This window comes from Poeciliopsis prolifica, unplaced genomic scaffold (genome assembly GCF_027474105.1).
Source record: "Poeciliopsis prolifica strain line A6 unplaced genomic scaffold, Auburn_PproV2 SCAFFOLD010, whole genome shotgun sequence".
Classification (NCBI taxonomy): domain Eukaryota; kingdom Metazoa; phylum Chordata; class Actinopteri; order Cyprinodontiformes; family Poeciliidae; genus Poeciliopsis; species Poeciliopsis prolifica.
In genome coordinates, this window is record NW_026562385.1 from 13,759,804 (window position 1) to 13,771,707 (window position 11,904).

The following is an 11,904-nucleotide window of genomic DNA, read 5'->3' on the forward strand; positions in this document are numbered from 1 at the left end:
CAATCCGAAGAGCTGCTTCAACAGCGCCTCCTACCGGGCTTGTCATGGTAGCACACAAACACAAGTAACCAAGCGAATATTTCTTTTCAGTCACTACTTTAACATTTAATACTAAATTAAAATGAAACCATTTCAGCAACATTTACAAGAGTAAATCTATAGGTACTTTTTTCATATATTGAGATTTGCTTATTCATAAAAAACGGTATTAAACAGTGTCTTTCCAATAAATGCTTCACATTTGATCTCTTTACAGCCAGTCTTTATAATTCATTAAACACAATGTATAATGGCTAAGTGGAACAAAAAGGATATACGTTTTCAAAATGCTTCACAAATTCAGGTCTGAAAAACGCAGTGTGTATTTTTTATTTGTAACTCAATATTTTGTAGAACTGCATTTTTTTGCAAATATTCTTTTATTGTATATCTGTAACAGCATCATACATCTGGGACAGAAATTGATAATTGCATGCAAAATGTTTCAAGCTCAGCCATGTTAGGTGGAATGTCTGTAAACAATTGTATTTAGGTCTAGTCTTTGACTGTCCAATTCTAACATATGGATATGCTTTGATTTAAATCGTTTTATTGTAGCTCTGGTTGTAAATTTGGAGTTGTTATTCTGCTGGAAGATGATTCTCTGGCCCAGTGTGAAGCAGCTTGCAGTGTCAGCTGGTTTTCTTCCAGCATTGCCTTGTATTTAGCTTCATCACCCACCAACTCTGACCTGTTTCCATTTTCCTGCTGATAATGGAAACAGGTCAGACAGACACAGCAGACTGTTTCATTGTGAATCTGCAGTTCAAGTTCAAAGTTATCAGGTGGCATTGCACCTAAAAACATGACAATTTGACATTTTGTGATGATTGACAAATATTATTACTTAGTTGATAGTAGAAACATTATTAACATTTTTTCCTGCGTGATCTTAGTGAGTGTTGTAACAATTTTATAGTTATGCATTTTTGTTTCAAAGCACTTTATAAGTTAGTGAATGAGTATGTTACAACTGCAGAGAACCACTTAAAAATCAGTTAAAATACAACAGACAATTAGTGATCAAAATATATTTTTCCATAGAGACAAATCTGTAAAACTTACAATAAATCAGAAAACATTTGTTTGGCTAAATGCATGTCAAACTCTTTTATTAACAGGTGGAATTAAATTACTGAGAACTTTGAATAGGAAAAGAAACATTTGTCGCTGTACTTTAAATGCTACTAAAGTAGCGATTGCTGAACAATAAAGGCACAAAGTGAATTAAAAAATTCTAAGATGTCGAAATATTGTATTTTACGTCTCAGACTCTTATAGCAGCAGAGCCTACTCATCCAACATTTAACTTTAGATTCATTCTGGAAAAGCTTTGGAAATGCAAAGGATTTTGGGGATTATGTTTCTCTTCACTTCAAAATTATTTTGTGGTCAGAAAGTCCTTCTGAAAACCAGCTGCAAGCAGTGGGGTCGTCTTCTTTGTCTTCAACTTTGTGAAAATCCACAGGAAACTGTTTGGTTGTTCCACTCTCCTTCGCCCTACAGATAAAAGACAAATTGACATTTATATGAAGTTATCTCCAAAGACACACAAAAAGAGCCCTCTAAAACTGTCAAAAGATCTGCTGCTGTTCTAGAATAAAATGTTTCATGTCATCCCATTCTGGATGACATTGTTTGTCAGAGATGACATCTCCATGTAACAGTAAACAGAAAACAAAACCTGTGAAAAAGCCCTGGATAGAATCCCCAAGCTCATGTTGGTCATTTTTATTCGACTTTTAGGAAGTACATTTTCAATTGAGATGTTTAGGGAAAGAAGATGTGAACCAAGTATCAAATAACATCATGTGAGAAGAAAACAAGACATTTAAGAAGAGTGTGAATAATATTTCTTTGTGTAAAAGAGCACCACACACACACACACACACACACACACACACACACACACACACACACACACACACACACACACACACACACACACACACACACACCTCAAAGCAGAACACATGACTTGGGAGGCCTGAATGGGTTATCACTGGAGGGAACCCCGGTCAGCAGAGGGTCTTTGTGAGCGTTTTGCAAACAGAAGGTCTTCAGTTCTGTAGCTGCCTGAGAAACCTAAACAATACAGAAAACACAAGAGAGGACTGTTTGTTGATTATTAATATCAACTCAGGTGGTAAGAATGTGTGACTAAAACGGACCCAGTGTGGGACAGAACCCCCACTAGCGCCTCAGCCGGGTTCATGAAGATAAATCGTCAGCTTGTTAAAACTCCAGGAATTTTCAGTCAGAAAATGAGCCCAAAATAAATCAACTGAATGCTTTGCCCAACTTCAGTGTGATGTATTGTCAATAAATTAGAATATTAATTAAAGTTAATTGATTTCAGTAATCCATTTCACACATTGTATAAATGAATTCTGCTGAGACTGATGTTTCTGAGTCTTTATTTCTGTTAATTAACATGATTTTCTGCTAAGGTAAGAATTGTACATCAGGTACATCATAAATCTTTTCATATTGTGGCCTTAATGGAAAGTAAGTTGAGTACCTGCTTAAATGTCACTTTCAAAAAGTACTTTTAATCTGACAAAAGAGCCTCATCAAAGCAATACTCATTTACATTATACTTGGGACAAGTCAGCTGAACAAGAAAAAAAGATGCCATGACATAAAAAACTTTAGTCCCCTTACACTAAAACTACAATAAATAACTTACTATATATGACCATAGGTACGTGACCAATATCAATAGACAAAATATTTAATATCCAATATGTAGAATATTCACTGAACTCCAATCCAGAATCACACAGCATTCTGGAGGATGTAGGCAGAGGAAAGGCTTTCACCGCTCAACTTTTCACAGCAGCTAATCAAGGCTGGTGGCATCAACTCATCACTCTTTGGTTGCTGCCCTTAATAACTGCTTGAAAATACAAAACAGAGTGGAGTGAAAACTGTGGATAAAACAGAAACTGTCATACCTGTAATTTGGCAGGAGTTAAGACTGTTGTTGATAATTCTCGATATGGACTGACATGAAATGCTTTTATCTTGACACATTTTTCAGCCCTATTGTCCAGCATCAACCAAGATTAATAATTTGTTGAAGCATCATTTAAATTACATACAGTCTCCAGTCTTCTTAAATACATCTTTCATCGCGCAGCACTTGAGTTGGGAACATGTGTTTGTCTTCATAGCTAACAAGCTCCAGCTCTGTTTCTGCTGCAGGTGGACAGTCCTGTCCTGTCCTGTCCAGTCCTGTCCAGGTCATCCTACAGGTCTTCTAAAAGGCTTAGGTTTTATCAGAGGTCAGTGGGTTAATGGAGCGCTAAAAGAAAATTCCTCTTCATTTCAGCTTTCAAAAATACACTGTATACTGCAAACCTGAGTGTTTGCAATAATTTTTTTTAACTTATTACTTCAGTGCCAAAGAGATTTTTTACAATTAAGGTCAAAAACAGTTGAACTTTGGTTTCCACGTACATTCATGAAGAATATCTATCACTAAGTTTTGTGGGGATTTCAGCCTGGCTGGTCTGTGGTTTTGTAACTCTTTAACTGAACCGGACATTGAGAAAAACACAGCAGGTGATTGCGGTTGCATGTAAAACACAACCAGTAATCACTAAGCATTTCTGCAGCTTCTTTCATTTTCTTCGTGCCTTTTCATCAGTTTCAGATCTGCTCCTGTTCTTTATTCTTTTCTTCTCTGTCTTTTGATGAATCTTTGCCCTGACTGATATCTTTGCCCAATAAGAACCTTTAAATGCTCTCAGCAAATCATTTCATCAAATGGACAGAATAGAGTGAATATGAGTGAACAGAGGATCTCTGCTGGAGGGTGTGGCTGTCCTGCTGCAGATTCCACATCGGCCTGTAATTATCTCTTCTAACTGTGGGGATTTTAGGATCTGTTGAATGACCTAACTTTACCTGATGATCAGCTCTTCTAGTAGAATCAAGCACCATATTTTCACCTAAGTTTATCTGAGCTTCCAGCTTCCTAGCTTCAGTTGCTTCCTGGTGTTTGCGCCTCATTGGGTGAAGTTTTGTTGCTTTCTCTTCAGGACAGATCTCCTTGTTCACCCATTCTACGGTGGTCCATTGCAGCTCTGCTGTCCCCTGCTTCCTGCTCTCCACACCCTGTTGAGGAACCATTTGGACCTACTCCTGGAAGATAAACCCTTGCTGAACTTCGTCCCCTCTGCATACATTTTGCTCCTCAAAATCTGCTCTGTACTCTGGAATCTTTAAGTCATTCTGACTTTTGTTAAGGTTAGTCTGTTACTGTTCTTCTGACCTCTCCTTTCTTCCTCTTTTGTTTTGTTTGTTCACATTGAATCCTGTTATGATTCGATTCTGGTTGTGGGTCAGGAAATTACCTGGACACATGAAAAGTTGAATTTGATTTAACCCTTGTGCGATCATAACATTCTGTTTACTCCCTGTGTGTCCTACGGGTCAAAAATGACCCGCCCTAATAAAAGCCTCAAAGTAAAGCAGCTTACTTGAATTTGAAATTATTGTTAGATTAGAAATTGTTGAAAATGTCAAATTCTTGTTGCGAGGTGTGACATCATCAAACTGCACCATGACCAATCAGCCTTTTTTTATTATTATTTGTTTGTTTTGCTGTACACTCTTTAGTTGAAGTAAAATCATAGCTGGCATTGCCACTTCATTACATAACTGTGATTTTGTTATCACTGTTCAATAATTAGGATTTCCTCAATTATGTATGCAATACCCTCTCAGCCAAAGCAGCTCATTCAGTGATGAGGTGTTGATGCAGTTCCACAAACTGTTACACAGTCCTGGATACTGTACTGATGGGGTCCATTTTATTTTCTGTTATGCCACACACGTTTGCTGATAATACTTTTGTATTAGTTCTCTTGTCAACGAGAATTTATTGTATTTGCTTCAATTCAATGTCTCCAGCGTATAGTTTCTATTCGGACTGCAACTTAACTTTCAGACAAACTGATGCTTGTAATTTATTTTTGTTTTTTCACCCTCACTTTCCACCCTCCTCTTTGGGACACATAGTTAAAGCAAGCCTGCCCCCTGTTCTAAAATAAGTATCCCGCCAACAATCCCAGCAGTCACACAGCAGCACAATCAACAAAGCTATCACTGTGCTCAATTCCCAGAGGAAGCTGTCTGCAGCAGCCATTTCCTACAAATAATACAGTAATACCGCTTTCCCATTACTTTGCAATGTAAATAATTAGATGTTATTTTGAACGCAGACGTGGGAAGTTCGACTCGGTGACAGAAAAGTATTTGTGTTATATTCCATCTCCTTTTAAATATAAACACAAACATCCATCCACCGCATCCACACATTTAAAATGGCATAAAATAAGTTTTAAGACGGAACTAAAACTTATAGTAAAATTACGTTAAAAAGCCAGTTACGCTGATATTAAATGTCCCCAGATTAATAACAAGCATCACGCGCACCGAAGTTCGCTGAGGATGCGCTCCAGAGCGGGAGTCACGCGCACAGACAAGTCCTGAGCGGGACTTTCTTACCTTTATCCGCCGGACGCTCGCTTCCAGCCGCAGCTGCTTCACCGCTTTCTGGGCGATGACTAGACTGCTGTTGGCCGCGCTGTTGTTCGACATAACTGCGTTCAAGAAACACAGAAAGTTACAGCGACTTTGCAACTGTACCCATATGAGCCAATCCTTAACTGTCGGAGAGCTGTGGAACTTCCGGTAGAATTTTTCAAAATAAAACCGACATCGTGTGTAAAAGTTTACATTTAAGGCTGTCCCCTTCTAAATTACATGATCAATGACTTCATGTATTTATATAAGCAATTCATTGCTAAATGTAATACTTTAACTCTATTCATATGAAATAAAAATGTATTTCTTATTAAGATTACTTTTTAGAAAGTTATAAGGTTATCTTATGTGTCTCATGACATGATAACATGAGAAAAAAAAAAGAAAATGGATGGATCTTTTTTTAATTAGCTGCCAACTTAACTATAGCCATGAAATAATGCCACTGGGATGAGAGCAATTGCTGAAAATCCTTCATTTCTGTGTGGTCTTTAGCCTATATTAGCTAACTGGGAGTGTGCTGCAGCCTTATTGAGTTCATTTTACACTATTACAAACATGATTGAATTATTTTCCTCAAAATCACCTTTAAACACTTTAAAAATTAAATATTTTTTTTAAAAATAAATATTTTTTAAAAATTAAATATTTGACTTTTGACACACTTTTTTTGGTCAAGAAAGCAAAACATTAAATTATGAACCAAACTTCCTGGTCTGTATGAAATACTTTCTCATCTGTTTGTTTGTTCTTTTGTTTGTTGTCTTCTACACACATGGTGTTGGTGAAAAGCAGATGTTATCTTGTAACTGCATGCAGAGGTGCATTAAGTAAAAACTGCCCCAGGTGAGGGTCAGGGGGGTGACTACTTGTGCAATCAGCATAAGCACAATCATTTCTGTTTTATATTTTCATGTAATTAAATTAATCTGCTTTCAATTCATCATTAAAGATTTTTCTTGTTAAGTTTTATTACAAATGATTGGTTAAAAAAGAAAAGGTAAAAAATCCGAGAAGGTGGATACGTTTGACAGGCACTGTAGGTCAGAATGATAAGATAGTCCAACGAGGAAAGATGTTTTGCCCCCATCACAAAAGTCTGATGAGCTCCACAGCAGTTACAGCTCAATCCGGAGGAGAGGAGAGCAAACCGCATGATTTGCACAACTTCAACATATTTTTGCTCAAGTCAAAGTAAAAATTTGCTACACAAGAAATTACTCAAGTCCACAAAAGAACCATTTGGTAAAAATGCAACTCAATTCATTAACATGTGTTCATAATATTTGATTTCTAGCAGACAAGAATATTACATTTTCTGCAAATTCAAGTTTTCTAAAATCTACAATAAAGAAATATTATTCTGCTCATGTTTTGGTGCATTTCTCAGATTAGTTCTCACTCAAAATGAACTTTGCTTATGCTGAAGAGTCGTCCTCTGTAAAACTCTAAAATAAAAAGGAAACCAGAGAGAGAAAAAGAGAGAGAGAGAGACACAGAGAGAGAGAGAGAGAGAGAGAGAGAGAGAGACAGAGAGAGAAAGAAAGAAAGGCCACCCGCCGTGACTGAATCTACTCTCACCACACGGTGGCGACAAGGCGACACTGTAAAAGACGGAAATGATGACAGAGCTTGCCAAAGGTCGAGTTAGAATAGGTTCCGGTGCAGCAGGGTCAGGCAGAGGGGGCTCCAGCTGGAAAACACTTCCAGAATGTTGTTACGAGTGAGTACAGAACCCAGTTTGTGTTCCAGCAGTCTGTCGGGTTCAGCTGCGTCACTGAACGCGGTTCACGCCAACTTCTTGCTTGCTGTGTTTTGCTGCTTCATGGCAGCATGGCCGCTGTTTTAAGGAGGCAGCCCAGCCGCTGTTTTAAGGAGGCAGCCCAGCCGCTGTTTTAAGGAGGCAGCCCAGCCGCTGTTTTAAGGAGGCAGCCCAGCCAGCCGCTGTCAGTCCTGTCCATAAGTGTCAGCCGAGCAGCAGAAGCAGCTGTTTCTGCTCTGCACTGGTTGTTGTCAGCACAACAGGATAGCTGCATCCTGATCACGTTCAGTTTGAAGTTCGGTCAGGAAATATGTTACAAAACCTGTTTTTATTGAAAATCTGAATATTCTCACTTCTTAGCAGACCTCTAAAAAGTAACTGGAAGCTCTATTTTTTCAGATCAAGTAGAAAAACATTGTGTCCGTGTTTTGTCTCAGCTCTGGTTTAGTTTCTGAAAACTCGTCATGACTTTGAATTGTTAATATGATGTAACCATTTATATTTCTGTGTGATTAATCTGAGTGTTAAATCAGAATTGCTTCTGTTTAACACTTCTAATGTGAATTGTTAAATCAGAAACCAAAAGCATTTGCCAGAAAAATAATATGAATAAATTGTTTTTTCAAATGGTTTTTCAACTGTGTGAAGGATCAGGCTGGCTGGTCTCATGCCCATCTATCTGCTGTAATTTCACATTAGTTAAACATCCACTTCTAAATGAATTAATTCGTCAGAATGTAATGTTTTGTTGTAGTTTTTACCGGCTTGCTACACTGAGATGATCAAACTTTCATTATCATCACAAAAAAATGATGTACAAATTACTTTCGACTGATGGAAAGAGAAAATGTCCGCCTCTACATCTCCCTCCACCTGCAGCACCAGATGATGGGAGATGCAGAAATATCGGCTTGACCAATCAAAATCCAGCATTCGTATCTTGCTTTCATCCAACCATCGATATCAAACAGCTTCAATCTGCTCTTTATCTTCTGTGGCTGCTCTATGTTGACTTTCCAGGAAATGAAGTGGCTTTCTTTACTAAATAAAATGTTCAGGGGTCTGCAACCTTTCTTCCATTTTTGTGCATTGTTCAGATAACTAAACTTGACTTAGAGCCACAAACATCACATGATGTTTATAAGCCCAAAATAGTCCAGACCCCTGGCAGGTCGAGTTTAAAGTAGCCTTTGATTGGCCTAGCCAAAGCCCGACTTAATCCTCAAACATAATCAGAATAGTAGAGGAAACTCAGTACAGCTGCTAGGTTATAAGAAGGGTTTAAATGTTGTAATAAGGACTTTTCTATTGAAAAGACTGTTTGCAACTAGAAGATGCAAACAGGTAAATTACTGTTTTCCAGATGGATTTTTCTTTTACATTGAGGAATTATTTTTAAAGATGTCTGTCTCATTTCTTTCCTTTCTGAAACAAACATATTGGTTGAGGTGAATATTTTTAATCTAAATCTTAAGATGAAAACTTGTTTTCTGTCTGATAGAGGGTGTTGAACATCGGGGGTCTGACTGTGAAGGTCAGCAGGTCTTTCCACCACAGTCCGGTGTGGAGGAGTCCTCTCATCCCTATAGTGGTGGAGCAGACAGTGAGTAGCCTGACCAAACATTACCCACAATGCACCACTCGGTGGTCTTCACTGTGGGGTTTAGACACTGAAGATCTCACTGCAGCATTTCTCTTGACTTTGACTTGGCCTCGTTTTCAGTCCGTGTGTTGAAATGTGTTTGGGGGATTTTATGTAAATGTTTTTTTATATTTATTGACTGAATTTGCATAACCAGAATAGTTTGTTGAACATGTTGCAATGATAAAGTCATTAAAAGCACAACTGTGTTTTAGGGCAGAGGAGAACGGGCGTACGACATCTACTCTCGCCTCCTGAGAGAACGAATCATTTGTGTGATGGGTCCTGTAAGTGTTATGGTAATGGTGAAAATATGAAGACATTTTCAGAGGAATTTGTTATCAAGTGTCTTTTTATATCGCTCAGATTGATGACAACATAGCCAGCCTGGTCATCGCCCAGCTGCTTTTCCTCCAGTCAGAAAGCAACAACAAGCCCATCCACATGTACATCAACAGTCCAGGTAGGAGCTCAATATTAGCTCACTGTTAACTCACAGTGAGCTCTTCTGTTAGCTCATTGTTAGCTCCACTGTTAGTTCATGTTGACATTAATGACATGCATTCATTAAAACTTATTGCTACTGTTATTCAGCAGCGTCTACCTTCATTTTTAACTGCTCACATTCCTCTGAATGTTTTTGCATTGAAGGATTTCCTACTCAGTCCTGAATCTTGACTTATATTCCCTCTTCTGTCCAGGCGGGGTGGTGACAGCAGGGCTGGCCATTTATGACACTATGCAGTATATCCTTAATCCCATCTCCACCTGGTGCGTCGGTCAGGCAGCCAGCATGGGCAGCCTGCTCCTGGCTGCAGGCACGACTGGCATGAGGCATTCGCTGCCCAACGCCCGCATCATGGTGCACCAGCCTTCAGGTGGGGCCAGGGTAAGCAGGCTAGTTCAGACCCCTCAGAGCTAAGATCTGGAAAGTTGACACCTAGAGTAGAGATGGAGCTAACAGAGTGCTGTGTCTTCAGGGCCAGGCCACAGACATCGCCATTCAGGCTGAGGAAATCCTGAAGTTGAAGAGACAGATAAACAACATCTACGCTAAGCACACAGGCCAGCCGCTGGACACCATAGGTAAGTTAGTGAGACGTAGTGAAGATGTGAACCTGAAGAAATAAAGGTGTTTAGGGGAAGAGATTTGAGTTGAGATTTTCACTGGGCTGATCTGAACTGACCGGTGGTAAACAGAGGCTGTTTTCTTTCCACCTTTCAGAGAGTGTGATGGAGAGGGACCGTTACATGAGCCCCATGGAGGCTCAGGACTTTGGACTGATTGACCGGGTTCTGGTGCATCCCCCGCAGGCAGGCCAGGATGAACCGGAGCTGGTACAGAAGGAACCATCAGCAGCAGCAGCCAGTCCCTCCCCACAGCCGGAGTCTGCTTCCCCAGATCAGACCCCGCCTGGTACCAGCTCCCCCTCTTCATAAAAACCAGAACCCTGAACTGAGAGCAAAATCCAGCTTCTCTCTTTCTTTACTATGTCTCTGTTCTCCACCATGGACGCTCTGCTGAGTAGCTCAGGCTCATACTTTGAAAGAAGCAGAACTTCCTTCCTGCAGTGAATGAAATAAATTCCACATAATCCAGACTGACTGTAGGTGTCAGCAGTCACCTTTCACCCTGCTTACAGTCTCTTCATCAAGTCTGGTACAAATCAAGTTTTTTTTTTTATGGATGTAAAAAAAAAAATAAAATAAAAAAAACCCAAAAACAATGAGCTTCCTGAAGTGTGCAAGAGTTTCACAAAGATGGCTGCCAGAAATCCCTTCAGGAGTGGAAACCTTTGTTATTCAGATTTCTAATAAAGACCATTAGTTTGACCACAAAGTGTCTCTGCTTGATCTCTCCATGACTCCAAACGCTGCTGACTGAAAACACTCATCTATGTAGGGCTTTTGCTACTTCTTAAAATCATATTTTGTCATAAATTTACACATTCAGTCATAGTTTCCTTTTCCATTTTTAGAGAAATGTGATCCATCTGCAGCAATGAATAGAAAAAGATCTTGAATGAAGTAACCAGACCTCCTCCAGGTAACAGATGCTGCATAATGACTCATTAAACACGTGATTAAACATGCTTTTCTTCATTATTTCTGAATTAAGAGAAAATAGATGTAGGAGAACAAAATAAATTTGTAGCTGAACTATGAACATCAATTCAGTTTTTTAGTCTTGATACGATATGATTATTCAGTACTTGAACTGAAGGCAGCTGGACGACTTCTGGTGTTTCCCGCAGTATCTTGGTTCTGACCACAAAATACTCAAAACTTTTTTTAATATATATATTTCTGTTGTGGAGCATATTCTTCTGTAGTGTAATACTCATTCATCCTACTTTTTGCATAAAATTGCAATATTTCTTGATCATTTCAAAGTGAATCTCATATATTACATAGAATCATCACTCAGAGTGACATTACTTGATTCTTGGAGTTTTGATGATTGTGGCTTACAGATAAAGAAAATCCCAAAATTCTCTTTCAGAAAATCAGAATACTGTGAAAAAAGGTTATGAGTGGAAACTTGTGATGTCACAGATGAACGCCGAACACCTGCTGAGGTTTTCTGAGTCTCTCACTCCGTGTCAGTAGAACTGGACTGATGTCCAGGAGACAATCAGACACACAAGGTCATTGCTGAAGAAGCTGGCTATTCACAGAGTTCTGTATCCAAAGCGTATTAATAGACATTTGTGTGGAAGGCAGACGTGTCCCAGGAAAGCTAAGGCAGCAACAGGGAGAACCACAGCCTGGAGAGGACTGTCATGTGAAATCCATGCAGAAAAGTGTGACTTAAGGACAGTGATGGAATTCTCTGTTTTGCAACAAAAGTAAAAAAGAAAAAAATTATTTTCATTATTCTGACTAAATGGAGAAATGCTACAGT

The 11,904-nt window shown here is 39.0% G+C and overlaps 2 protein-coding genes across 2 annotated transcripts; one reads left to right on the plus strand and one right to left on the minus strand.

The window, feature by feature from the left end:
• Nucleotides 1–355: 355 nt before the first annotated feature.
• Nucleotides 356–5,742, minus strand: LOC129363913 (guanine nucleotide-binding protein G(I)/G(S)/G(O) subunit gamma-5-like). Its single transcript, XM_055036257.1, has 3 exons — nt 5,557–5,742; nt 1,998–2,124; nt 356–1,539 (listed from the first exon to the last, which is right to left on the minus strand). Exons 1-2 carry the CDS (start codon nt 5,647–5,649, stop codon nt 1,999–2,001), a joined length of 219 nt encoding a protein of 72 aa, XP_054892232.1. The 5' UTR covers nt 5,650–5,742; the 3' UTR covers nt 356–1,539; nt 1,998.
• Nucleotides 5,743–7,196: 1,454 nt separating this feature from the next.
• On the plus strand, nt 7,197–10,839 carry clpp (caseinolytic mitochondrial matrix peptidase proteolytic subunit). Its single transcript, XM_055035008.1, has 7 exons — nt 7,197–7,318; nt 8,859–8,960; nt 9,215–9,286; nt 9,366–9,462; nt 9,701–9,888; nt 9,980–10,085; nt 10,225–10,839. Exons 1-7 carry the CDS (start codon nt 7,307–7,309, stop codon nt 10,437–10,439), a joined length of 792 nt encoding a protein of 263 aa, XP_054890983.1. The 5' UTR covers nt 7,197–7,306; the 3' UTR covers nt 10,440–10,839.
• The last annotated feature ends 1,065 nt before the right edge of the window (nt 10,840–11,904 follow it).

What these genes read in the sequence shown, in the direction of transcription:
- clpp (XM_055035008.1), top strand. An exon ending in TCATTTGTGTGATGGGTCCT is followed by an intron (nt 9,287 to 9,365) that starts GTAAGTGTTATG and finishes TATATCGCTCAG; the next exon opens with ATTGATGACAACATAGCCAG. An exon ending in AGCCTTCAGGTGGGGCCAGG is followed by an intron (nt 9,889 to 9,979) that starts GTAAGCAGGCTA and finishes CTGTGTCTTCAG; the next exon opens with GGCCAGGCCACAGACATCGC.
- LOC129363913 (XM_055036257.1), bottom strand. Translation starts at nt 5,649, where the DNA reads ATGTCGAACAACAGCGCGGCCAACAGCAGTCTAGTCATCGCCCAGAAA. An exon ending in CGAGCGTCCGGCGGATAAAG is followed by an intron (nt 2,125 to 5,556) that starts GTAAGAAAGTCC and finishes TGTATTGTTTAG; the next exon opens with GTTTCTCAGGCAGCTACAGA.